The sequence below is a fragment of the Pongo abelii genome, chromosome 22, assembly GCF_028885655.2.
Source record: "Pongo abelii isolate AG06213 chromosome 22, NHGRI_mPonAbe1-v2.0_pri, whole genome shotgun sequence".
NCBI classification, from domain to species: Eukaryota; Metazoa; Chordata; class Mammalia; order Primates; family Hominidae; genus Pongo; species Pongo abelii.
Genome location: NC_072007.2, coordinates 55,321,872 through 55,347,557, shown reverse-complemented (window position 1 = coordinate 55,347,557; position 25,686 = coordinate 55,321,872). Strand labels below are relative to the sequence as shown.

The 25,686-nt window shown below is 57.5% G+C and overlaps 3 protein-coding genes across 8 annotated transcripts in view; 2 read left to right on the top strand and 1 right to left on the bottom strand.

The window, feature by feature from the left end:
- Nucleotides 1-15,183, bottom strand: part of SLX9 (SLX9 ribosome biogenesis factor) — a 36,601-nt gene extending 21,418 nt beyond the window's left edge. Inside the window, exons 1-2 of one of the 2 annotated variants that reach the window (XM_002830789.6) lie at nt 14,974-15,183; nt 11,393-11,501 (exon numbers count right to left, since the gene is read on the bottom strand). In XM_002830789.6, coding sequence (XP_002830835.4) covers nt 11,393-11,501; nt 14,974-15,102 — 238 coding nt within the window. In that variant the 5' untranslated portion in view covers nt 15,103-15,183. Of the gene's footprint in view, nt 1-11,392; nt 11,502-13,260; nt 14,609-14,973 lie in introns of those variants that run through there. The other variant, XM_063720928.1, reaches the window with a different exon arrangement.
- A 17-nt stretch (nt 15,184-15,200) lies between these two features.
- On the top strand, nt 15,201-21,951 carry LOC129052342 (uncharacterized protein encoded by LINC01547). 4 transcript variants are annotated; one of them, XR_008517356.2, is made up of 3 exons: nt 15,201-15,565; nt 16,433-16,561; nt 18,116-18,684. XR_008517356.2 is itself a non-coding variant. In XM_054542632.2 (3 exons), the coding sequence occupies exons 1-3, from the start codon at nt 17,570-17,572 to the stop codon at nt 20,354-20,356; spliced, it is 615 nt and encodes a 204-aa protein (XP_054398607.2). In that variant the 5' UTR covers nt 15,201-17,569; the 3' UTR covers nt 20,357-21,951. The 4 variants fall into 4 exon arrangements, 1 of the variants encoding a protein (XP_054398607.2); XR_010138898.1 differs by adding an exon at nt 17,834-17,926 and having other exon boundaries at nt 15,201-17,635; XM_054542632.2 differs by lacking the exon at nt 18,116-18,684 and adding exons at nt 19,279-19,542; nt 20,072-21,951 and having other exon boundaries at nt 15,201-17,635.
- A 1,136-nt stretch (nt 21,952-23,087) lies between these two features.
- Nucleotides 23,088-25,686, top strand: part of ITGB2 (integrin subunit beta 2) — a 47,061-nt gene continuing 44,462 nt past the window's right edge. The window contains exon 1 of one of the 2 annotated variants that reach the window (XM_054542631.2): nt 23,088-23,370. The gene's annotated coding sequence lies outside the window, so the exon portion shown is untranslated. The remainder of the gene's footprint in view (nt 23,371-25,686) is intronic. The other variant, XM_063720927.1, reaches the window with a different exon arrangement.

The window sequence follows — 25,686 nt, the reverse complement described above, 5'->3', positions numbered from 1 at the left end:
CACTGGGCAAGGCAACCGCCCCGCCGGAACCACAGCCTTCCCAGCTGCCACGGTGCTGCCTGGGCTCTGCGCTCTAACAAAGGGGCCCCGGGAACAGACGCAGTAAACCAGCCTCAGTGGAGGAAGCCACACATGGCAGCTACACGGCACGCCTGTGCCGCAGGCAGCTCACCTGGTCCCCAGCCCTCACCAGGTCAGCAGACACAGAACCAGGCTCACCAGAGTTGGGTGCTGTGGGGTGACACGGTTCACGGGGCACGTGTTCTGATGGACCCTAAGGAAAATCAGCACGAGACCGGCTTTTCCGTGCACGTCATCAACAAGCTGTGATTCTCACTCCACAAAGATCTGCATGAGGCTCAGGCACAGAACACAAGACGCGATGCTGCATAAGGCTCAGGACAGAACACAAGACGCGACGCTGCTGGCACATGCTGCTTCATCTTGGGCTCAGGTGCCGGGAGATGCTGCGGCCTACAGAGCCACTCAGATAATGCCAACACCACCCAGGTCACGAGATGAAGCGGCACGTGCCAGCAGCATCTCATGGTGCTGAAGTTCTCCTTGCCATGCCTTCTGGGTGAATGCAAGCTCAAATGCATCGTGGCACAGGCCGTTTGGGAAAAAATGAAGTGGGAATCATCTGTCTCACTCTATACACAAAAATAAAGTCCTGATGGATTAAATACATTTAAAAGGCACTACAAAAGCACTGCAGAGAACACAAAGGGACCACAAAACACACAGAAAACACCGAATTTGCTACAGAGAAACTTTAAACCTCCGCAGAGAAAAAAATAACATGAACAAATTCAAAAGAACTACCAACAAGGGGGAGACAGCTTCAGTTAACAAAAGAGATTGCTTCCTTTCTACACAGCTTTTTCAAACCAATAAACAGCCGAAAAGAAAAAAAGGAAAAGGCACATATAGGCAGCTCACAGCAATGAAGGCTGAATGGAGCCTTGCTGATAAAGAGCCGCACATTTTACAAAGCAGGCACCGCAGGCTGGGGTCCGCATCGGCAGACACCTCGTCCGTATCCTCCACAGGTACAGGCTGCAGGCGGAGGCCCATTTCAGTGCTGCTCCCAGCGGTGTCTGCAGTAGGCAACCTGGTAACGCCTGTAAAGTATCAGATGTTCATCAGGCTGGATCAGCAACTCCACTGCTGTGGTTTGATCTACAAATGTCTTTACTCACGTTTTCAAGGATGGCCCACACTCCCTATAGAGCTGGGTGCATCAGACAACAAAACCTCAGCAGCGGTGATGTGAGGCTGCCCTAGAACGCAGCCCAGGGAAGCAGCAGGGGCAGACACACACCCACTTGTAAAGAAAAGAGGGGGCCAGGAGCAGCAGCGCATGCCTGTGGTTCCAGCTGCTCAGGAGGCCAAGGTGGGAGGGAGGATTGCGTGAGCCCAGGAGGTCAAAGCTGCAGTGAGGCCAGATTGTACCACTGCACTCCAGCCTAGGTGACAGAGCAAGACACTGACTCACACACAAAAAAAGAGAGGAGCAGATAGACCAAGTCTGCAGCGGGGAGGCTGTCACTCAACGGTAGTTTGCATTGAGTTTTTCACAATATCTATCATGTGCCACTTTGCACAACTTCACGTAGAGGCAGTGCTGCAGGAATAAGCTGGAGAAAGCACAGCTTTCCCTCGGAGTGCTGGTGGGCGAGCATCTGAGGGTGTGCACATGCCTAGCACCGCAGCAGTGGGGAGAAGCGGCAGGAGCACAGGGGACTAGAAGCGGGGCAGCGGGAGGGCCGGGTTCCCCTGTCTCTCTCTGTTTTCCAAGTTTTCTTACTTCTCTTTTTTTTTTGAGACAAAGTTTCACTCTGTCGCCCAGGCTGGAGTGCAGTGGCACGATCTTGCAATCTCCGCCTCCTGGGTTTAAGCCATTCTCCTGCCTCAGCCTCCGGAGCAGCTGGAATTACAGGCACGCACCACCACACCCAGCTAATTTTTGTATTTTTAGTAAAGACGGGGTTTTTCATGATGTTGGCCAGGCTGGTCTCAAACTCCTGACCTCAAGTGATCCACTTGCCTCTGCCTCCCAAAGTGCTGGGACTACAGGTGTGAGCCACTGTCTCCGGCCTCTTCCTTCTTTATACTACATGTCTGTCATTAGGTGTCCACTTTAAAGAAAAACCCAAAGACCTTTTTAAAAATTGGTAACAAACTGTCCTGGTCAAAGACAGCGTCCTGGAACAAAACTGGGACAAACCAGGCACTGCCATCCAGGGTCCGCATCGGCAGACACCCCCCGCCGAGGTTTGTGGCAAGGAAAGTACCAGCAGCACCGCAGGGAAGAGCAGTCACAGCCAAGAGCACCTGGGGGGTGGCGCTACCCAGGGACACTGAGACGCAGAAGTAGCACCAAGGTCACGCTACTGTGCTGAGGAGCCCAGGCTGCGGGGCCGGAGGATGTTTCCACCACTGGTCCCTGTGCCCACCTCCGCAGTTCTGAGGAAAGGCAAATGGCTCACCTCGACTCCCTTCTCCCAGGACCTGAGGGTGAGCATTCAAAACCACAGACAAAGCTGCCGATGGCCGGAGTTCCCAAAGTGCCGCATCGGGCAGCCCCCACCCTCCAGCCAACACCATCCACCCCAGCCAGGGGTTCGACATTCCTCCTGAGAGAAGGTGGCCTGGGAGACGGGGCCCCTGAGAGAAGGGTCCCCAGGAGCACTGGAGACAGCCTGTGCACGGCGCCCACCGAACGCTCGGCCCCTCTGCTCCTCTCAGCAACCCACCGACCAGAAGACGCAGAGTCCACGGGATCTGGCCTTGCAATTGCCATGGAGCTGATACAAACAAGAAACGTGGGCTCCAAACCCCACAGGATTCTCTTCACAGATACAGCAGCAGGCTCCTGGCACACTCCACACCCACCCCCAGTGTCAGCTGACCCCACAAGGACCCTCCAGAACCCCAAGGGCAGTGCAGCCAACGGTGGATGCAGCATGTGCCCCGGGAGCAGCGTGGCTTCTTGCTGTCCTGTGAGCTCCCAGCCAGGGTAACAAGGCAAGAGAAACACGTCAAAGGCCTAAGAATGAAGAAGCAAGAGACAGAACCACCACCATCCCCATACGTGGCATGGTCGTGATGCAGAAAATGCCAAAGGATCAACAGCTACTGGGACTGAGGACTTCAGCAAGGCCTTGGGGTGCGGCCGAGGTTTGCGGCGAGGAAGGTACCAGCAGCGCCGCAGGGAAGAGCAGTCATGGCCAAGAGCTCCCCGGGGGGTGGCGCGACCCAGGGACACTGAAATGCAGAGCGCCCAGGTCACACTACTGCACTGAGGAACCCAGGCTGCGGGGCTGGAGGGCACTCTTGGCCTCCTGAGCCACACCCGGCCTGTGTCCTCAGCATCTGCCCAAACTACTCGTCCCACCTGGAAAGGAAGAAGCCCCAGAGAACTGCTTCAGTCCTAAGTCAACACAGGACAGGCTCCCGAGGCCCGGACATAGGGCCCCACCGCCGGGGATGGTGCAGGACAGGCTCCCGAGGCCCGGACACAGGGCCGCACCGCCGGGGATGGTGCAGGACAGGCTCCCGAGGCCAGGACACAGGGCCCCACCGCCGGGGATGGTGCAGGACAGGCTCCCGAGGCGCGGACACAGGGCCCCACCACCGGGGATGGTGCAGAAGAGGCTCCTAAGGCCTGGATACAGGGCCCCAGCGCCGGGGATGGTGCCTGAGGGAGTGGCTGTGCTGCTCACCTAGAGGTGTCCTGCTCTGGGAGGTACAGCCACTCACAGCTCTTGGTGGGTTCAGCTGGTCTGGGGGGCCCACCTAGGGAACCTCGCAGCCTCCACGACCTGCCTACACCTCGGACAAGCACATCAGAAAACCACAGTGCCCAGGCCTCGGCTGCCCACAGGTCCTACCCACAGCTGCACAGGGCCCCTGAACGTGACAGGCCGGCCACGCGCCCACAGGGGAAGGGATAGCCCCGTAGCCAGGGGGGCACTTGCTGCCACCTCCCATGAGGAGCAGTGTCTGAGGAGTGAACCAGGAGAGCCTGCTGCACAGGCTCAGCCTGGGCCTTGCCAGGCGGGGTCTGGAAAACACACCAGGTGGGGTGCCAAGGGGGAGGCTGCCAGAGGCAGGGCCCTGGGGACCTCCTAGTCTCAGGATGGCACCTGCAAGTCAGAATACAGTGGCACCTGGGACCCCAGCCCTTCCCTGCTCACCCCTAAGTTTCCATTTGAAAACACTCAGCTGCCCTCCCACCCCAGCTGTCGATGAGGAGAGTGACGTGCAGATGGCCTCAGCAGGATGCTGCCAGCCAGGCCCCACCAACCGAACATGTCAAGAACCTTAAATAGCTCCAGCCACCGAGCTCCAAGTGCCAGGTTCAGAAATAGCAACCCACATGCTCAGACACTGCCCCGCCGTCTCCCAGGCAGGGGGGTGCCCGGAGCACATGACACGGACACCTACATAGCAGCACCCCCAAACGAGTGAGGGTCCCGTGGGGCCACACAACCCCAACTGTCCACCGGCCAAAAGACCTCTGCTGGGCGCAGCATCCCCCGTGGGAGGGCGGTCCTGAAGCAGCTGGACGCCCACACAACCCCAACTGTCCACCAGCCAAAAGACCTCTGTGGGCGAAGCATCCCCCATGGGAGGGCGGTCCTGAAGCATCCCCCGTGGGAGGACGGTCCTGAAGCAGCTGCGGCCAGACCTGCAGGGGAGAAGGAGGGCCCTGGGGCCAACCTGGTGATGGAAGGTGGCCCCAGGAATCCCCAGGCCAGGCCCAAGGTGATCAGGCCACACACTCTGATGTGAAAGTTCCAGAAACAACTTACACATCAGCCCTGACAGCAGACGGCTCTGATAATGAGTCGTCACTCCCTGAGTGGCCAGGGAAGCTGCCAATTGCTGTCTGGCAAATAGAAAAATGCAGTGGCTGAGCTTCCCGGGGGCGAGCAGCGCAAGCCCAAGACGGCGGCCCAGGGATCTCAGCAAGCCGGTGAGATCCAGACGTGCACGGCCCACAAAGGCCGCACACGGTGGGCGAACCCTGCTCGGACAAAGAGCGGCAAGGGCTCCTGAAGACACTGCTAGCTAAGGCAAGGGCCTTTCCTGAGATGCCCCACCCTGGTTAGTGATCGGCACGTGCAGCAGGCCTGGGCGAGAACACATGTAGGCAAGAGACAGTGCCCACACGGCGCCCTCGGGCAGCGAGAGATGGTGCCCACACAGTGCGCTCAGGCGGCTCCGGGGGCAGGGCCTGGCTTTTATCTCCCAATGTTGCATATTTGTCTATTCTGCAATGTGTGCATACACGCTGCTTTTTCAATCATGAAATGTTATTTTCCACAAAAGTAATTTTAGGTAAAAGTTGATCCCTAACCTTCAAGTCTCAGCCACAGGCATGACAGTGAGTGGGGCACGGTGGCCAAAGACGCGGCCGTTCACCCCGTGCGTTGAGGACTCAGCCCCTGGATCCAGATGGTAGAGCTGAGACTTGAACAGGACGGGCAAGGGGCTACATCCACAGCCTGTCCCCCTGCTTCCTCCCGGGCTGTGCGGCAAGCCAGGGCCACCCATGCCCACTCTCCCTGCCTCTCTCCTGTCTCCCTGCACGACGCTGTGAGATGTTGGCCCCTTGGATGGCTGTGGGCTTCAGCGCCACCAGGAGATGGGAGCCTCCTCTGCGCCCAGTATGGCAGCAGCCACGGTTTCATCTCAAGCTGAGTGAACAGGGGCCAGGCCACGAGACACAGGCACAGGAGAGACTGGCCAAGCCCAGAGGAATCTTCTCCTGTGTGTTCTGCTGCTGCTGTGTGTTTAAACCATTTTTAAGGCCTTTAAATCAAACTGTCGACTTTAATCCGATGAAGGCTTAGCCTGCTGCACTGTGCCCATGACACGTGTACCCAGTCACCGCCACGTGCTCCAGGACAGGGACCAGGTGGGGTCACCGTGATCCTCAGGCACAGGTGCAGCCCACACCTGCCTGGGCCAGTCTCTGTGCTCAAAGTTCTATGAGGATAAACCCACAGCAGTTCTACAGCAGCCCCCCGACACCCCCCTTTCGCAGATGACGGAGCTGATCACAGAAACCCTGAGGACGCTGGCAAGGAGGTGCAGGAGGCTAGAACCCCAGAGGCCCTGGCTGGCTCCTGACTCCCACTAAGATGGGAGGAAACAGCACTATGTCTGGTCTAAGTCAAATGCCTCAGCATGGCACCATGTGACTGCGTAACCGTGGGCCTGAGAAGCACCACCAACAGGGCCACACTCCCAGCTGGACTGGCATGGGCCATGCCTCCGACCCCTGGTCTAGCGTCTCAACAACACGTGGCTCAAGAGGATGCCTGGCTTAAGAAACAACAAGTCATTGGGCTCCCAACATACCGGCTGGCACGGCCACACTCTCCGCAGGAGCGCAGGTAAGAAGGCGCCCCATTCCCAGCCGCCGCACTGCGCAGCCAAGGCAGGTGATACACAGGGAGCTGCGGCCGAGCCGAGGCCATCTGACCCCAAGCCTCGCTTCCACAGAGCCATCTCCACGTAACCTCCCCGTCAGTTTGTTCTTATTTTAACTTGGGAGTAGATATAAGCAACAAGTAACGTTCTGCATGGTTTTTGTCATACCCTTGACTTCACAACTGTAGAAAAAGGTCTTAAAAAAGGGATTTTTTTTTTTGAGATACTGGAAAATAGCAGAAAATGAGCTCATTCTGTTTTCAGGCAGGCACCCGGGACTCAAGCCCAGAGACACAGGCAGGGTGAGTCAAGGTTCATTTTCTGCCATTTTCCAGTTATCTTAAAAAAAAAAATCCCTGAAGACAACCCTGTAACCCCAGAGTCTAAGACAACCCTGTAACCCCAGGGTCTAAGGCAACCCTGTAACCCCAGAGTCTAAGGCAACCCTGTAACCCCAGAGTCTAAGGCAACCCTGTAACCCCAGAGTCTAAGGCAACCCTGTAACCCCAGAGTCTAAGGCAACCCTGTAACCCCAGGGTCTAAGGCAACCCTGTAACCCCAGGGTCTAAGGCAACCCTGTAACCCCAGAGTCTAAGACAACCCTGTAACCCCAGAGTCTAAGACAACCCTGTAACCCCAGAGTCTGTACTGTCTGATGAGGAGCTGGGACTTCCCAAGTCTCCGCTGTGCAAGGCAGGAGGGAGAGCCTGCGTCTCTATCCCGCGACTGTCCCACACCTGGGCTGACCTGACAAGGACACAGCTCTGCTGCCCTCTGCTGGGCAGATCACCAAGGCAGAGGGACAACCAGGGCAGATCACCAGGGCAGAGGGACAGCCAGGAAGCCAAGGTCGCGCCCTCCACCGCAGGTCCCTCCACCGCAGGTAACTGGGGGTGGAGTGGGGTCTAAGCAGGTACAATCACCTGGGCAGCGCTCTGTGCTGACCGGGAGAGCCAGCCCTGCCCAAGGGCTGGGTGCAGGAGCTCGGGGTGTCCTTGCACCACAGCCTGGTGGCCTTGTCACCGAGTCCAACATGCCTGCAGACGCAGACGTGTTCCACTGACAGCAGCAGCAGGTCGTACACAGCCGGCAGGCGCAGGCAGAAGCGGCGGGAGTGGCTGCCGGAGCAGCAATGGCAGCGGTGGGTGCCCTGTGCCCGGAGTCTAAGAGTAGGCCTCTGTGGCTTCAGAGCCTGGCCCCGTGGTGCGCTCTGGCCTGCTGCGGCTGCACAGAGGGTTCTGGGGAGTAGGCGGGGCTGGGGCTGCGCTTTGGGGACCCAGACAGCAGTGTGGTCCCTGTGTCCACCTGGCCGAGGGTGCCGGGTTCCTCTGGAGGAGGCTACGTTGCAGGGCCGCCTGGGCTGCATCCCTAGGATCCACCCCACATTGGTGTGACTGCCAGGCCTGACACTCCTGACAGCCGGGCCCAGGGCCCATGGCCCACAATCCACTCCCAGATCAGGAGCAGCCCCCGGGCAAGGCCACAAGCCGTGCGAGGGGGAGCCAGGGCTGCATGCTCCACAGAGCCAGCAGGAGCGGGAGCAAGCAGCAGCCAAGTTTGGGGCTCGGGACCCTGGCCTCTCTACACTCTTACCCTTGCAGGCTCAGAGATGCCTGCTCCTGCTGCCTGGCCTCTCCCCGCTTCCAGCGCCCACTCCAATCTCAAAGGGGGGTTGGGGCCAAGCCCGGGTGCTGTCAGAGCCCGGCCGGGTGTGCACACACTCAGGCCCTGCCACCTTGGCCCCCTCTGGACCTTGGGCATCAACAAGTTCTGGGAGGAAGCCAAGGCAGGGGCTGAGGGTGGCTTGGTGCTGGCCTGCAACGGCCAGACCCCACACTTGCTCTCACACACCCTTCACCGCCCCACGCCTGACTCGTCTCCCTGGGAGGCGTGGGATCCAGGCCAGTAGCATAAGCTGAGCACAGCCTGCCAGGCCAAGTGGGTGAAATGAGCCCCGCGGGCCCGGACAAAACTCAAGCAAAGGTGCCACCGGCCACAGGTATCTGGCCAGAAAAGCAACACCCCCAAAATCCTGTAACACCACCGGTGCCTCTCATGGCCCCCCCGCCCCCAAGCCGTCCACCATGCTGTGAGCTCCCTCTCCAGCAATGGTGACAGGCCTCCCAACATCCTCTGCTCCAGGGGCCCCCAGCCCCACCCAGCTCTGAGTCCACGCCAGGCCTTGCCCCACCCTGCCTGTGTTTCTGGGCTTGAGTCCCAAGTGCCTGTCTAATAACAGGTGGGCTCATTTTCTGGTATGAAGGAACACAGAACTAGAAATTCAATTCTAAGCGTGCTCCACAACCAGCTCCCCGGACCGCCTGATGCCAAGGATTGGCGCCATGCCCAAGGCTGGAGGATGCAGCCACCACTGGACACCCAGCCGGCTGCCAGGCTCTGGTGTCACACAAGCTCGCTGCACCAGCTAGAGCTGGCCGCACAGCACGCACAGCAGGTGGCACTGCGTTGGGGGAGGCTCAGGAGACGGGTGCTCACCCCAGCTCTGCCACAGGTCCCTTGCCACCCCCAGAGCGGACACGGAGGAGCTGTAGCCCCGACATGGGGTCCACAGGCTGCCGCAAAGCCCCTGCATGCATAACCCGGCCCACAGGCAAAGCTAAGTCCTGCTGGGGAGGTGCAAGGGGTCTTAGAGAGCTGGGGAGGGGAGGGGACTCTAGGCCAGCCTCAGCCCTGCACCCATGCCCTCCTCCTCCCATGGCAGGAGGCTGCAGAGCTCAGAGGGTCCCTCCCAGGATGTCCGTATTGGTAAGGCAAGCCCCAGGGCACAGGAAGGGAACGGGGGCAGATGTGGCTTCCTGGCGAGCTGGGATCCCAAGGGCTTGAAAAAATACATAGGAAAAATGCCATGAACTTGTTAGTCACAGGGACTAACAAGCCCCACCACTTCCTAGGGCTAGAGGGGGAGAGGAGGGACGCAGATGGGCACACGGGTGTCCACCAGGTGATGGGCCACAGCCTAGACCCCTCCCCTGGGCCACCCGGCTCCTTGGCAGAGACGCAGTACGCAGTGCTATTTCTGACGCAGGCTAGGGCAAGGACGACGAGACACATCTTGGGAAGGCGGTGTCGCACCAGTCCAGGAAGACAGGCACCCACAGGCCGCCACCTCACCTCCATAGCCAGGCGGGTCATTGAGGGGTGGCGGCCAATTCACAGGATGCAGTATCTGCATGACATGGGCACCCAGGCCCCAGCACAAGCCCGGGGTGGGGTGGGGGTACGGACCCAGGGCACTAGCCAGTCAGGAGCTGAGAAGACCACACCAACAAAACAGAACTGTTCCTGGAGAGAGGGAGGAACATGGTGAGGAGCAGCCAAGATGCAAAGGACCCCACTGAGGCGCCTGGATACCTCGGAGGCCCGAAGAAAAGGGGCTGGGGCTCCCAGACCAGGGCAAGCCCCTCCGCCTGTGGGGCTGCTCCTCTGAGGGTCTGCAGGTCCCACCCATGAGGGTCTGTAGGCCCCATCCATGGGGCCAGGCACCCCTGCCACCCTGCCAAGCTGGTGCTTCACATCCCAGGGCAGGGGAAGAAGAGGCCTGTCCCTCCGTCTGAGCCCTCTGTGAGGTCCGATGGTCCCCTTCATCCAGCCCGGGGCTCTTCAGTGCAGAGAACCCACAGCAGGCAGTGGAAGGAACGTGCATCAGAACCCTGGGCTGAGAGCCACAGCCAGAGACAGCTGGCCAGAGGCCTCGCTCCAGGAGGGCTGTAATGGGGGCCTGCGGCGATGAGCTCAGAATGCCCCCCCCACAGGACAGTCCCCTGGAACGCACCTCAGGGACAACCTCCAAGGCACCATTTTGGAGCACCTTCTCCTGAATCCCCCTGGGGCACCAAAGCAGAAATCACAGCCATGGGCAGGGCACAAAGCCACCAGCTCCTGGCCAGAGCCACCACGTGCCTCCCCAGGCCAAGGCTCCTCCCCAACACCCAAAACCCTGACCCTGCCGCGCCCTGTCCTGGCACTCCCAGCTCTGCCGACTGTGAAGCCACGTGCAGTCTTCACTGTCACACTGGTGCCCCGAGCTCTGCCCCCACAGCCAGGGCCTCTCCCTCCCCAACCTGTGGCTCCCCGAGGCTGTCAAGATGTAAAAAGTATTCCTTGTGCCCCTCACCGACTCCCTTAGATGAGTGAAGGAAGCTTTTTCCTGGACTTATCCCTGGGGAGTGACACTGCTCACCATCCTCCAGCCAGAAAGTCAACATTCCCGGTGTTGACCATGGTGGCCTGGAACTCTCTAAAACATCTCAGACTCAGTAGGAGGAGCAGGGGGACTGCGTTCCCTGCTAAGCTCCGGACACCAGAGTGAGTGGGAGTTCCCAGACCCTCTCACTGGCCAGGCTGACATGTGTACTGCAGGGCTGCAAGGAGCACAACCAGGAGACGGGGAAGGGCTGCGCATGGATCTGATGAAACTGAGAGGACCCCGCTTGGGCTTCAGGATCTAAACCCTAAAGAGTTATTTGTACAAAATGATAAACAGCTAACCTCTGCAACACATAAAGCGCTTGTTAAAGGATCAAAACTGCCCCAAACATACACACAGACCATGAGAGAATCAGCACACACGGAGAAAACAGTTCAAACCCTGCTGGTTACCAAAGCCCAAGTTCCTGTGGCTTCAGCGTGGCTGCCAGGATGCAGGGCAGTCCCTGCGGAGCTGCGGGGACATGATGCAGCGCGGTTGCCAGGACGCAGGGCAGTTCCTGCGGAGCTGCGGGGACACAATGCAGCCCAGGGGCAAAACCACAGCCGCAATGTACTCTGGCAAATCGCCCCAAGAAACAGCAGGGGCATCCCTTGCTCAAGGACATTGTCAGGTACAGGTTAGCTGGAAAGCTGCTGAGACCTCGGGTGTGTGAGTGAACAATCCCAGATCTGCTGGGCATCAGCATGGTAACCCGTGCACTCAAGCCTGCCTCACCTCTCCTGACGGAAGTGACGCTCCTCACGTCCAGCTCCAGCTTCTGCACCAAGGCGCTGGGGTCTATCTTGGTCCTGGCAAAGATGTTGGTGTTGCTGAACGCCCAGTCCTAATGTCCCCAACAAAAAAGGACGAAAAGAAAAGGTCTGAGACTTGCTCTGTGGTTTCAGAGGGAAGTTTAAGGTGAGGAGAAGATGGAGGACAAAAACCCGGATTCCCCAGCTTCTCTGCCCGGGAGCACCTGAGGGAAACAACCCTCACCTCCCAGAGCAGGAGCCTCCGGTTCCAGAGCTCCAGGGCAGACCCGCAGCGCCCAAGCCCACCTGCTCCCTGCCTTCAATCACCAGATGGGCTTCACTCCTGGTTCTTCAGGAGTCAGGACCAGTATCTCAAGAACCAAATTTCCTTCCCAACCGTTTCGTCTTACTCTTTCTACAACATTCTCCTGTGTCACAGAAGAAACCTGCAGCTGAGCAGATGAAGGATAGGCAGCTCCCAGCCTGCCAGCTCCTTCAGCTCAGACTGACCACATCCCATCAGAACTAGTCATCTCAGCAGCCTCTCTGCCAGGTCTGTTTCTGAGCCACATTCATGCCCGCATGAAGATTTCAGTTCCTCCAAGTCAGCTGCCGACCACACTGTGAGGAGACAGAACCCCCTGTCCCTGACCCCCGTGCTGCCCGGCCCATTCATACGCAAGCCTCGCTGACCTTGGCAGGGAAGGCAGCATCAACCTCAACAGAGGTTTCTGAAGGGTGTCAGAATACGCCACCCCAAAACATGTCACTTTGGCAAAATAATTATTTTGAGCTAAAGGCACTTAAAAATATAGCAGGTACCAAGACGGCTTATTAACCCCCTCCCTGTTTTTCCTGAAAGGAGATAAAACCCCCATATGGAAGATGCCCTCCTACACCAGAAGGCAAGTGACATTCTTATCATCAGGGACAGATCAGAGGAGCCAAGGGCACTCTGTACAGATACACCTGGTGAACACAACCCCTCCCCTCCTGCAGCCTCCTCGCGTGGTTTAGTTTTCCACAACCACCTCCGTTCAACCTCTCACCCTCTCAAAGAAGCACAAAGTTCTCCCACTTCTTTGTCTTCATTTCCTTATGAGGCTCCCATGTCACATAAAACTTCAATGAATGGGTATGCTTTTCTCCTGTTAATCTGTTTTATGTAATTCTAAATCTCAGGCCCAACCTAAAAACCCTGAAGGTAGAGGTAAAATATGGCCTCCCTCACATTATAGAGGAGGAGACAGGATGCACGTGAGGTAGAAGGCAGCCAGGGCACCAAGAGGTGCCGGGCTGGACTGCAGCTCCCCAGGTGCCCTCACCCACAGCACCTGAGGGAGAAGTCCTTGGTCTTGGGGGGTTACGTGGCAGGGACAGAAAAGTCGGTACGTGGGAAAATATCAGACTCATGGGGGAACAGTGCTGGAGACCAGGGCAGCCTTCAGATGGGCAGGCAGGTGGCTGAGGCAGCAGAGGAAGGCTGAGGCCTCACAGGCAAACAGGGACCAGGTGGGGACAAGGGGTGTAGCGTGCAGCCTTCCAGATCATGAAAGTACATTGGTATACGGCAGACGACTGCTTTTCCCATTGTACCTGTGACATTCTCCATGGTGGCACTTTATATCTCATTAATGCATATTTTTGGAGCTTAATAAAAAAATGCTGGCACAGGTTTCAATGAGCCAAGACAACTAAGGGCACGCCCCTCTCCTGCTAGTAGAGAGAGATGTCACCTGAGAAGCTGAAGCTGCTCCTGCCCCATCTCTGGTGTCCTGACACGGAGCTCCTGCCCAGGAGCAGTAGGCTGCAAAAAGGAAGAACTCCATAGCTCTGCCAGAGGGGACTCACTTTGTCTGGAGCTCGTGCAAGGGCTCTCACGCCTAAGGGTGTTGTTGACCAGGAAGGAGCTCTGGGTGGTGACGGATGCACAGGGCAGGGTGCCCAAGGCTTCTGGGTAGACAGTAAGCCCCTCTGACCCAGGAACAACTCCCAGGAAGTCGCATCCCTGGCAGTCTGGAGGCTGTGCGCATGTTCAAGGACGCACCCTACCAGGAGTAAGCAGAGGGACTCTGTAAGCTACTAGTCCTTGGCTGTGCCTCTGAGGGCAGAAATGAAGGTCAAAAATGTGAACACGCTGAACCTGACAGCCACCTCCAAGCCAGAGGTATCCAGTGGCAAAAGGCAAAAACACACTGGCCAAGGAGGCTTTAAGAACAATTGCCGACCAGTGAGGAGCTTAAGCAGATCCAGGTAGCCAGGCTAAAAGATAAAAACAGGAAAAAAAAAAAAAAAAAAAAAGCAAGGGGGCACATCACAGGCTGCACACAGCCGGAAGCGGACATGGAGAGAGGTCACATAGCTCAGTGCCAGGTCAACAAACAAAGTAATCAAGCAATACTAATCCCTGGTTGCCACAGGACTATCCAAAATGCCCAATTTTCCACAAAAAGTTATACATTCAAAGAAGGCCCACCTGCTCCTACCTGCCAGCACGAGCCAGGCAACAGAAACTGCTTTGAGCAGCCCACATGTAAAGAATTCAGAGTAGGCATTATAAATATTTCTAAGGACTAAAAGAGACCATGTCTAAAGAACTAAACGAAGGTATAATGACATTCTCACATCAAACAAAAAACATCAGTAAAGAGAAATTATTTTTAAAATGAGGAGGAACAGGAGAAAGTAAATAAATTCTGGAGTCAAAAAAAATGAAAAATTTCACTGGAAAGCTTCAAAAGCAGCTCTGGGCTGGCAGAACATAAGTAAACTTGAATTAAGATAGAGATTATGCCATCTGAAGAAAAGAGAAAAACTGAGTGAACAGCGCCTCAGAGCACTGTGGGACACCATTAAGCACGACGTACATATTTATAATGGAAGTATCCGAAAGAGAGGAGTGACAGAAAAGAGCAGAAAAAAATATTCAAGGAAATAATGGCTGAAGACTTGCCAATGTAACGAAAAACATTAACCTACACATGCAAGAAGTTCAGTGAACACGCAAAATAAATACAAAGATACCTAAACCAGGACACATCGGTCAAAATATTTAAGGCAAAAGCTAAAAAAAAAAAATCCTGAGAGCAATAATTCCGTTCACACGCAGTGTCTAGAATAAAGACAGAAAGTAGATTCGTGCTTGCTTAGGGCTGAGTGGGATGGGGAAACAGGCAACTGACTGCTAAAGGGAACGGGGTCTCTCTTCAGTTTGCTCTCCGTTCTTCTCTAACCCTGGGAACGTCCTTTCCTTTACCTGGGAGCTCAGTGCGATTCAGGAATCTCTGGGGTGCGCGTGGCAACCCTGGACCGCAGGAAGAGGTTCCTGGCTCTCTCCCCGCCCCGGGAGCGGCGCGAGTCCGTGTGCCCAGGACCGCAGCGCAGAGCGGAGCCTAGGAGTTCACGACGCTTCGCGAAGCAAGAAGGTCGCGTCTGTCGCGCAGCAAACGCCCGCAGAGCCCGAGGGCGGGCCGGGGTCGCGGACCCCTCCCGGAGGCGGCGCCCCGCAGCTCACCCGCCCTCGGACCCACGCGGCAGCCCCCGGCCAGCGCCTCCCCAACTCACCTTCCCCGCGGCCGAGGCCGGCGGAGGGGTCGCCTCCGGGGCAGGGGGCGCGGGGCCGGGGGCGGCCTCCCCTTTCGGCCTCACGGCAGCCTGGTGCACTCGGGCGCGCAGCCCCCTCACTTTCCCCATCTTGCGGCGGAGCACGGCGAACGTGCCCAACGCCTCCCGGAAGCTGGTCCTGCGTTCTTGCCGCCCGGCGGAAACAGGAGCCGCGGCTGCCGGGAGCCGCGCGGGCGCCGGAAGTACCCGGAAGCGGCTCGGGCCGGCGCAGGGTCAGGGGTATAGGGTCGCGGCGCTCCGCCTTTCACCGACGCCCCTGGGAGAAACAGACCGGAGGACGCGGGTGGCGCGGAGCAGAGAAACAACGAGTTTCTGTCTAGATCGTGGGGGACCCAAGGCCGGGGTTGCGTCCGAGGTCGGGGATGGAGAGGACGCGACCCCCGCGGCAGTCGAGATGGCCTTTTTTAAATTCTATATTTGAGAAGGAGTCTCGCGCTGTCGCCCAGGCTGGAGCGCAATGGCGCGAAATCGGCTCACTGCAGCCTCGACGTCCAGGACCCTAGCGATCCTCCCGCCTCAGCCTCTCGAGAAGGTGGGACCACCGGTGGGCACCGCCACACCCGGCTAATTTTTATTAATGTTTTGCTAGAGCTGGGATCTTGCTGTGTTGCCTGGCTGGTCTTAAACTCCTGGTCTCCAGCGATCCTCCCTCCTCGGCCTCCCAAAGCGCTGGGATTACAGGCATGAGCCACACTGCGCCTGGCCAAGCTAGTGCATTTTGATTGACCTACACTTCATGTCAATTTATTTTTTACACTATTCCATTTAGTCCTCAGAACAGTTCCTTAGAATTGGGTATTGGTCCGTTTACATGGGAAACGTAGCAGCGAGGTAACGGGCTGGGTCCCGTGCTGTGAACCGGAGCCCTGCTCATCTGACTGCTTGCACCCTGTGCTGTCTATGCTGGGCATACTGGGGTGCGTTAGGGAAGAGACCACAGGTACGATGCAATGCCTGTCCTCAAGGACCCCATTTTTCTCATGGGGACACAAAGCTGACACATCGAGAACAAACTATGGAATGGGCTGTGGCTGGGGGCGGTGAAGGAAGGCTGCCAAGTCGGGGCCCAGCCAGGTAGCGGCCACACCTCTACCCTGCTCCCCAACACTGGGCACCAGCACTCGCCTGCCCAGGACCCACAGTGAAAACCCACCCCCACAAAATGCACTTTGGAGAAGAGTAGCAGGTCCCAGGCAGAGCCGGGGCCACCTCTCAGAAAGGACATCAAGTTTCTCGCCCAGCTGAGAGATGGACAGATGACCGCACAAGCCACTCACAGCCCAAGGTGATAGACTCTAGGATATATTCAAGGCTGCGCAACTGGCTTGAAGTCGTGTCTACTTACATATTCAAAGACCTACTGAGCATTCACAAGTCATTCTTTTTACCCTCCAACTAGCCGTGTTCTCAACCAGTCTACCTAGGAATGCTGTTGGCTGTGAAAACTCCAGAGATGAAAACTCCAGAGGCTGGTGTCTTTAGAGTTCCTTCAAGGTGCCTTCAGCATCTGAGCCCAGCGACTCTTGAGGTGAAAGTGCTCATCTTTTTTTTTTTTTTTTGGTGAGACAGAGTCTCGCTCTGTCGCCCAGGCTGGAGTGCAGTGGCGCAATCTCAAAGTGCTCATCTTTATGTACTTTGGATGCCGGTGAATGTCTATTGTTTTAGCCACCTGGATCACTTTACCTGTTAACCATTCCAATGTGAGTTTACTTCATGGGATTGTGCCTGTTTTTAAAGAACATATTCTGGCTGGGCGCGGTGGCCCACACCTAATCCCAGCACTTTGGGAGGCTGAGGAAGGCAGATCACCTGAGGTCGGGAGTCTGAGACCAGCCTGACCAACGTGGAGAAACCCCGTCTCTATTAAAAATACAACATTAGCCAGGCGTGGTGGCACATGCCTGTAATCCCAGCTACTCGGGAGGCTGAGGCAGGAGAATCGCTTGAACTGGGGAGGCAGAGGTTGCAGTGACCCAAGATCATGCCATTGCACTCTGGCCTGGGCAACAAGAGCAAAACTCCGTCTCAAAAAAAAAAAAAAATCTATATTCTTTAAAGATCAGCCTCCTCTTCCACTGCCAGCCCAGTGTTTGAGACTGCTATGGTTTGAATGTCGGTCCCCTCTGAAACCCATGTTGAAATGTAATTGCCGTCATACTAGTATTAAGATGTGGCACCTTTAAGAGGTGATTAGGCCACGAGGACTCTACCGTCAGGAAAGGGTTAATGTTGTTATCATGGGAGTGGGTTTGTTATCAAAGTATTTTTTATAAAAGGACTAGTTTGCCCCCCTTTTGGCACACTCTTGCCCTCTCTTTGCTGTTCCACCATGGGATGACACAGCAAGAAGGCCTTTGCCAGTTGCCAGCCCTTCTGTCTTAGACTTCCCAGTCTCCAGAACCATGAGCCAGTAAATGTCAGTTCATTATATAAATTACCTAGTCTGTGGTATTCTGTTATAGCAGCACAAAACAGAGTAAGACAGTGACAAAGATACCTGTACAGAGGAGGAAGCTTCAAAAGAAGCCATTCATGTATGGGGTGGGACTGCAGAAGGACCACAGTAGACAATCCCTCACCAATAAGGAAGTGTGTTAATCAGGTAACTAATTAATTTAAAAAAGAATTAAGAGACAGGGTCTCACTCTGTTGCCCAAGCTGGAACAGTGGTGCAATCATAGCTCACTGTAACGGTGACCTCTTGGGCTCAAGTGATCCTCCCATCTCAGCCTCCTGAATAGCTGGGAACACAGGCATGTACCACCACACCTGGCTAATTTTTTGGGTTTTTTTTTTGTAGAGACACAATCTCCCTATGTTGCCCAGGCTGATCTTGAACTCCTCGGCTCAAGCAGTCCTCCCACTTCAGCCTCCCAAAATGCTGAGATGACAGGTGTGAACCACCGCCATGTGGCCCCAGATTTTCTTTTTTAAAAAGTAATATACGTACATGATACTGTAGGGGAGGCAAATATCCACCTCCTCCTCTTAGTTTCCTGGCTGGGCCTGGGAACCAAATTGAAATCAGATGGATTAACAGGAGAAATGTATACAAATTTAATGTCACTTTTATGTCACACAGGACCCTCCTAAGGAAGCGAAGACCCAAAGAAGTGACGAAACCTATGCGCTTTTGCAGGAGGCTGAACAAAGAGGCAGTTGTGGAAAAGTAAACTGTGTGGGGAGGCTTAAGAACAACAGGAATTACTTTAATTACTTCAATGTCTGTACAGAATTCTGTTGGCTATGACGTGCTTCCCTGTAGAGGAATCTGTCTTTGCCCGGTACAGGGAAGGCATCTTTCACATGAGCGTTTTTATCTCCTGTCTTGAGGAAGAAAAGGAGAGATCCGATGACGCTCTTGCCTGTGCCATTTTTCAAGTGCCTTAGGTAGAAGTGATTCTTATGTCAAAGTGGCAGAGTCAGCCACCCTTCGATCCCAATGGAAACGTCCTAAAAGGTGTTGACAGTGAACAGTTTCCCTTCCTCCCCTGACGCCAGAGCCTAGTTCTCTGCCCACTTGAAACCATGACTATGGGTTTCCTATCGCCATTCTGTAGACTTTTATACAAAAAGAGTTTTATCTATGAGAAAATATTTTTCAGTGATCCTGTTCTTCACACCAATTAAACCTGACTGTTCCCTGCTCCACGCCTGGCTTCTCTCACGTCATAAAGATCTTACCGTTTGCCCCTCCTTCCCCCGGCACTCCATAGCGGCTGCAGAGGACACTGGATGTGGCTGTGGCTCCATCAGTTCCCACATAGCTTGTTCCCTCTCTCCTGCTGTAACTGACATGCTGGCAGGCACATTGCCTTATACATATAGACAGAAGCTTTCCAAAGAGAAGTTTCAGGAAATTCACAGTGAAATGTTTGGCAGTTGGTGTATGTAAAAAGCTCAGGCCTGGCCGGGTGCGGTGGCTCACACCTGTAATCCCAGCACTTTGGGAGGCCAAGGCGGGCAGATCACGATGTCACGAGATCGAGACCATCCTGGCTAACAAGGTGAAACCCTGTCTCTACTAAAAATACAAAAAATTAGCCAGGCGTGGTGGTGGGCACCTGTAGTCCCAGCTACTCGGGAGGCTGAGGCAGGAGAATGGCGTGAACCCGGGAGGCAGAGCTTGCAGTGAGCCGAGATCGCACCACTGCACTCCAGCCTGGGCATTGGAGCGAGACTCCGTCTCAAAAAAAAATAAAATAAAATAACTCAGGCCTGCTGCTCCCTTCCTGTTGTACCCAGGAATGGCCAGAAGGCTCCTCTCCAGGCCTCACAGGGGGAAACACTGGTCTAATGAGAGACCTGGGTCCTGCCCATCAGGACCGAAGCAGCACGTGCGAGGACCTTGCGGGCCAAGAGACAACAGCGATTACAAACCCCAGCCCCAGCCTTGCAGCTGACCTTGCAGGTGACACCCTGCCTGGGTGTCTCGGTGCAGCTGCACATCAGGGGCCTCTGCTGGACAGGAGCTCTGAGTCCACACTCAGCCCCCAGGTGCTGGAGCTGGTAGGTGACACGTTGCACTCTTATTTGGGATTCTGCTGCCTCTTTCTGTTCAACAAGTGAAGCCTCAGGATGCAGAGAGGGGGCTAGGAGAGGCCCCTGCAGACATGCTGGGCCTCATGGGGCCTCACGGCTGTCCAGAGCCAAACCATGTGGTGCTGCTCTGCCCCAGCCATGGCCAGTGGTGAAAGGGACAGAGGGAATCACTGATGCCTGCAAGGATGCTCTGACCCCTCAGGAAGGCTGCCCAGGTGCCCACCTTCAGGGAGACCCACAGATGCCCCATGCTGGAGGGGTACAGTATGAGTGGCTGAATCCTTGCAGAGCCAGTGCTAGGCTTGGACCCCTGCAGAGGCAGGGGGTGCCCCAGGGAGGGTCTCCATGGAGACTGTCTGTCTCCAGGAGACTGGACTGTCTCCTGCTCCTGCTCTCTCCTCCCTGCCCCTGGAGTGGTATGTGCTGGCTCTAGGTCAGTAGGAGGCTTCATTCAGAAATGCCTTTCAGCATGCCGCCCAGACCACGTCTCTTTCAGGAGCGCTACCACGAGAGGGGATGCTGCCGTGGCTGCGCCAGCTTCAGCCCTTTCCCTGCACTGAGATGTCCCAGGGAGCAGCTGGGTGCTCACAGTTCCCGTTGGGCCATCAGAGGAAGATCAAAGATCAACCCTCCCCCATGGGCTCCTGCCTGCCTGCCAGGTGGGCTTCCTGCCTGTCTCCCAGCCCCCAAGAGCTCCACGGACTCTGCCGGTAGCTGCTTTAAAGGAGGGAGGGAGTTTTCCGATCCTCTGGACATCCCTGGGGCTGGAGCTATGGGCTGAGCCGTGGGAGAGCCAGCCCAGCTCCCTGGGGGTTGGGGCTGTGTCCCTCTGTCCCTTAGTAAAAATACAGCAACTCCCAACTCAGAGTCGAGGGTCAATAGTCACAAAACCTTGGCGCAGCCTGGGATAGGCATAGAGGTCTCAGCAGAGCTGCCCAAGGACAAGACCTAAGATCCAGCAGGGAACTATGTAGTCACCCCTGAGAGGCCCAGCTCTCTCCGTGAGCTCTGGGCCTAGGGTGGGGGTGGTTGTCGGTTCTGCACGCACTGTTCCCCCTACATGATGGGTCCATCCCACTTGGCTTCTCCCACTCGCTTCCCTCCTGTGGAGAAGCCTGTCCAGGTATCACTGCCTCCAGGAAGCTGTCTCTGATTTCTCCAGTTGAACAGTGAGATTTGCCACACCTCACATGCATCGCTTTTGTCTCTGGAATTGTAACCATAGGTTTTCCTGTCTCCTGGAGGACAAGGATGAGGGCTTTCCACTTGAGTCTCCCTTGTGGAGCCCAGCTCCTGACATACCTGGTGAAAGTTCTCAAGAGAAGAACATGGAGGAGGAATGTGGATAACAACCCTGGCTGCCTGCATGTTCCGAGCTAGGAAGATGTAATGTCCCCACAAATGGGGTAAATGGCTTGCCTGCGTCACAGCTCTGTCTCAAGCCCAGGCCCTGGGTGCCAGCCCGAGCCCGAGGACTAGGTCCAGAGCCACACAGCGCCAGGCCACATCCGCCTCACCTGGGACCCTTTGTGGGGTACAGTCTCTGGCCCCACCCAGACCTGCTGAGTGAGAGACCCCATGGCAGGACTCAGCCACCTGCAGTTTCACAAGCCCCCAGTGGGTTCCTAGGCATGAAGACCACCCGTTAGAGGCTGAAGTGGCAGGAACCTGTCTCCAGCCCCTCCTCACCCCAGCCTGGTGCTGCCTCAGAGGCGGCACCCAGGACGTGGCCATGACCCATGGACTCCACTCAATCCCTCTTCTCCAGGAGCCATGCAAAGTGTCAGCCAGCCAGGCCCCCGGAAGGCAGTCGTCACCTCTAAGGCATTGCAGTTGTCAGTCCTGCAGCTGCCAGGTGCCAGCACATGGCCCATGTCCGGTGTTCGATAGCAGGGAGCCATGACCTGGCAATAATTCCACGCTCAAAAGGGCACCCGGGGGGGCCCTGGCGTTGGGGCGGGTCAGCTTTGCCAGGCACATCTGCCTCATTCCAGATCTCCAGGGCTCATATCTGTGACAGGGAGGGAAGGCTCTGCCCTGGCCTTCCATCAGCTCCGCCAGTGCAGGCTGGGCAGCCTGGGCTTTAGAGCTGGCTTCTGCCCACACTTTCTCCGTGAAAGGAAAACAACGCTGAGGCTGCCAAACGCATCTCAGATGCGTTGTAAAAAATTCTGATCCCCTCTCTGTCCCATCGTCCGCCTCGGGGACCTCCTGTCTCCTGGTTCTCACCCCACACTCTGTCACTGCCACATTTTCACCTGGGCCTGGCCTTTGTCTCCACCTGAAACTCTTGAAAATCTTGAAATGGATTTCTAGGTCCCTGGGGACTCCGGCAGCACATTCAGCTTCAGAATAAAGGGTGCCCGCGGTCCCCCAGCACCTGCCCAAGCTTCCCTCCGTATCCCTGCAGCCCGAGGGTCCCTTCAGCCACCCCTAAGTCCCCACCTGGGCTCCTGCCCCGCCCCTGGCTAGCAGCACCTTCTCCACCGGGGCCCCTCTGTTCACAGAGCCCCCTCACCTCCCTGGGGATGAGGGGCCAGACCATGACCCTGAAGCCTAACCCTGGCCTTGACCTCCCCGGAGCGCCCTCCCCCGGCCTCGGCCCCGGCCCAGTCCTCTGCTGCTGGCCTCTGGGTCGTGCCCCGCAGACTGAGCTGCGCTTGGGGGTCCTGGCGGCCTGGGCCGTCCCGCACCGAACCCAGGCGGTCGGAGCCGGGCGGGGATGCGTGAGGTGCTTCTGGGGGCTCCTCCGACCCATTCTCGAGTCGCCTGAGGGCGCTGCTTCCCCGCGGCCGCCCCGGGTTTCTGTGGAGCCGGGGCCTTAAGCCTCCGCGCTCGGGAGACCCAGTGAGACCCCGGGGAGGCCGCTGGGGAGGCGCGGGCTTTGCTCCCGGGTCCCAAACGCACCGGCTGCCCCTTAGGAGGGACGGCGACCTCCACCCACGGCGCTGGCGCCCGCACGGCAGCTCCTCCCGCTCCCGCAGCCTGGACGCCTCCCGAGGCCGCCCCGCCGGGCCCCACGCGCGGCCCCATCCACAAGCCAGGACTGCCTTCCCGGAGCTGGCGGCCCCAGCCTGGAGGACCCGGCCCTAGACGCCCTCCCAGCCCTCCCCAGCCCACTCTGGCCCCGCAGCCCCCGCCTGGTCTGAATGCGGGTCTCTGGCCTCGGCCTTTCCCGGGGAAGGAAAGCTCCCTTCACGCGCCCCAGGGAGGCGGCCAGGCTCGGAGCGTGGAATCCCTGCCCGCCGCGGACCGCAGGTTTTGGGCAAGCTCTGGCCTTCCTGAGCCTCAGTTTCCCCATCTCTACAATGGGGACGCCATGGGGTTTTTCTGAGGACCCACAGGAAGAGCTCCAGGAAGCGCCCACTCACAGCGCGTGCTCAGTGGTGGCCCCGGAGCTGGCAGGGAGCAAACGCAGCGGAATATGGCCGGGGTCGGGGTGGGGGTCTGGGTCGGGGTTAGGGTGGGGGTCGGATCGTGGTGTCCGCGGCGGGGGAGGCTCCGCTCACCGGCTGAGCAGCTCCGGGCAGCGGGGGAGGGAAGGCGGCTTCCTCCTTCCTCGAGACCCATCCTCGTGCCCAGGGGAGCGCCTCAGGGAAGGAGGAGCCATGCTCCAGGGCACCTGGCTGGGACCTGCCGCAGCCTCTGCGCCCAGCGGGCTCCATCCCCCGGGCCACGCATTAGGAGACTGAGGCAGGCGCGAAGGCCGCCGCCCAGCCTCTGCCAGGCCTGGTTCCGCTAAGGAGACCCCGGCCACCTCCCGGCAGTTTTCCTGAAGCCCGGGGCCAGGAGAAGGTGAGCGGCTGCCCGTCGGGGGTCGGGGGTCGCCTGCGCCGGGTGGACGCGGTGGCACTTGGGTGCGGTTGACTCCCAACCTCGCTGTCCGACCAAAGGATCGCCCCGGCTGGGCGGGGACCTGGCGCGCCTAGGCCGGGACGGGACAGCTGGTTTCGGGCGACCTCTGCCCCAGTGACCTGTAGACTGGCTTTGGTTCAGGGACGTCTGGGGTTAAAAATGATCGTTTGGGTTCCCGCAGTACTGTTCGCGGTCTGAGCATCTCCATAACCCGCACATTCCCATAATGAATTTCCGAGAACCGGCACGCGTGCCTCCCCGCTTGGCTCCTGGGACTGCGAGGCCGGATCCAACCTGTGCGCCTCTGTGCGCACGGACGGCGGATGGCCCGGTTCCGTCTGTCAGTGCAGGATGCTACAGGAAGCTCAGATGCAAACTCTTAGGGGCTGTGGAGTTCCCGCATTGGGAAACTGTTGCAATAAAAATAATAGTGCTGTAATCCCCAGGGACCATTGAGAGGAAGTGGTGAGGGCGGGGGAGGGCGGGAGGAAGAGGTTGGGGGCTGAGGTGTGCCGGGGTGGGTAGGAGACCGGCTGCGTCCAGCACGGAGCCGCTTCCTGGTAGCCCTGGCGGCATCACCCTTGGGTCAGGTTCCAGAGCCCGGGGGTCCTTTCAGCTTTCCGTTCCTTTTCCTTACACTTCGTCCCTCTCTCCAGCTAGAGAGGGGCGGGCTCTGGGGTCTGGGTGCTTTTGTTTTGGAGCCATTTAACTTGAGTTATAATAACATGCTTTTCTGATTATAAAATTAATGCATGGCTACCATGAACAATTTGGAAAAGACAGAAAACAAGTTAACACGTTAAAATCTCAATCCTGTCTGGTGAGGACTGCAGTGAAGCCCAGCTAGCCACCCCTTCCGGGGCCTCTGTTCTCCCCAGGGCCTTGCAGCCTTTCTGGGCTTGGCATTGCTGTGGCTAAAGTGTGAAAGGGTCATGCAAGGCTGTCAGCCCTGCGTCCCCCACGTGTGACTGCATGGGGTCCCACCCAAATCGGAGTAATATACCCACTCAGCCTCACCCCTGCTCTGCTGGCCCCAGGGAGGAAATGCTCATCATTGCATCCGCCCACCCCACCCCTGCGGTGCCACATTCACCAGCCTCGCTGGGCATCTTCCCCCTCACCGCCCCTGCTGTGCCACGTTCACCAGCCTCGCTGGGCATGTCCCCCACCCCGCCCCTGCAGTGCCACATTCACCAGCCTCGCTGGGCATGTTCCCCCTCCCCGCCCCTGCGGTGCCACGTTCACCAGCCTCGCTGGGCATGTTCCCCCACCCCGTCCTCTGCCCCTGCCTCATTCACCAGCCTCACTGCCCCTAGCCTTTCCTCACTCAGCAGCCTCTGGGCACCGGTCCCCACTACCACTCCGTGTTCCCAGGCTCTGCAGTCCCAACCCTTCATCTGCTCATCCCTGGGAGGCAGACCTGTCACCTCATTTACAAATGGAAAAAGGTGCCTTTCAGGAACTGACCTGAGGCTGTGCAGCCCCCCTGCCTAGCTGGTGCCTAGCGGTTGCTCCTGTTTCTACCAGAAAGAAAAACTAACAGGGGGAGGGAGGGGGGAGGGCTGCCCTCCAGCCTTCAGGGGCTTCCTGGGTGGAGGGGGCCGGACCTTTCTGGTCAGGTCCCTCTGGGTTGAGAGGTCATCTTTGGGTCAGGACTCAGAACTGGAAGAGGGAGGGGCAGCGAGGAAAGGTCCCTGCCTGGCGGTGCTGCCTTCCAGGGGGGCCTGGTGGGGCAGAGGCTGGAATACCCACTTGGGGTTTCTGGTGGGAACTGGGGAGCCGGGTGGGGAGCCTGAGTCCCCTCAGAGGAGGAGTCATTTTGAAACTGGAGGGAGAGGCTAAAAGAGGAGGCTGTGGAGAGACCTAGGGTTACCCAGGGTCCAGCGTCAGTATTTAGGTTCTCTAGCTCTTCCCCGCCTCCAGTGTCCTCCATGTCCGCACCATTCCCACGTGCCTGTGTCCCACCCCTTCTCCCACACACCATCCCCACTCCCCATGCCCCATTCCTCTCCAGAGAATCACTGGTCTAGAATAGAGACCTACAAACTTGGGCCCTTAGGCTGGCCCTCCACCTGTTTTTGTCAATAAAGTTTTATTGGAACACAGTCATACTCATTCACTTTCAGAAGGTCTATGGTCACTCTGCAGCCATAATGGCAGAGCTGAGTAGTCATGGCAGAGACCATTTGGCCAGCAAAGCCTAAAACACATACTGTCTGCAGGGGCTTCCTGGGTGGAGGGGGGGTGAACCTTTCT

What these genes read in the sequence shown, in the direction of transcription:
- LOC129052342 (XM_054542632.2), top strand. Translation starts at nt 17,570, where the DNA reads ATGGGGTGGGACTGCAGAAGGACCACAGTAGACAATCCCTCACCAATA. An exon ending in TAAGGAAGTGTGTTAATCAG is followed by an intron (nt 17,636 to 19,278) that starts GTAACTAATTAA and finishes TGTTGTACCCAG; the next exon opens with GAATGGCCAGAAGGCTCCTC. An exon ending in GCCCCCAGGTGCTGGAGCTG is followed by an intron (nt 19,543 to 20,071) that starts GTAGGTGACACG and finishes CGTCTCTTTCAG; the next exon opens with GAGCGCTACCACGAGAGGGG.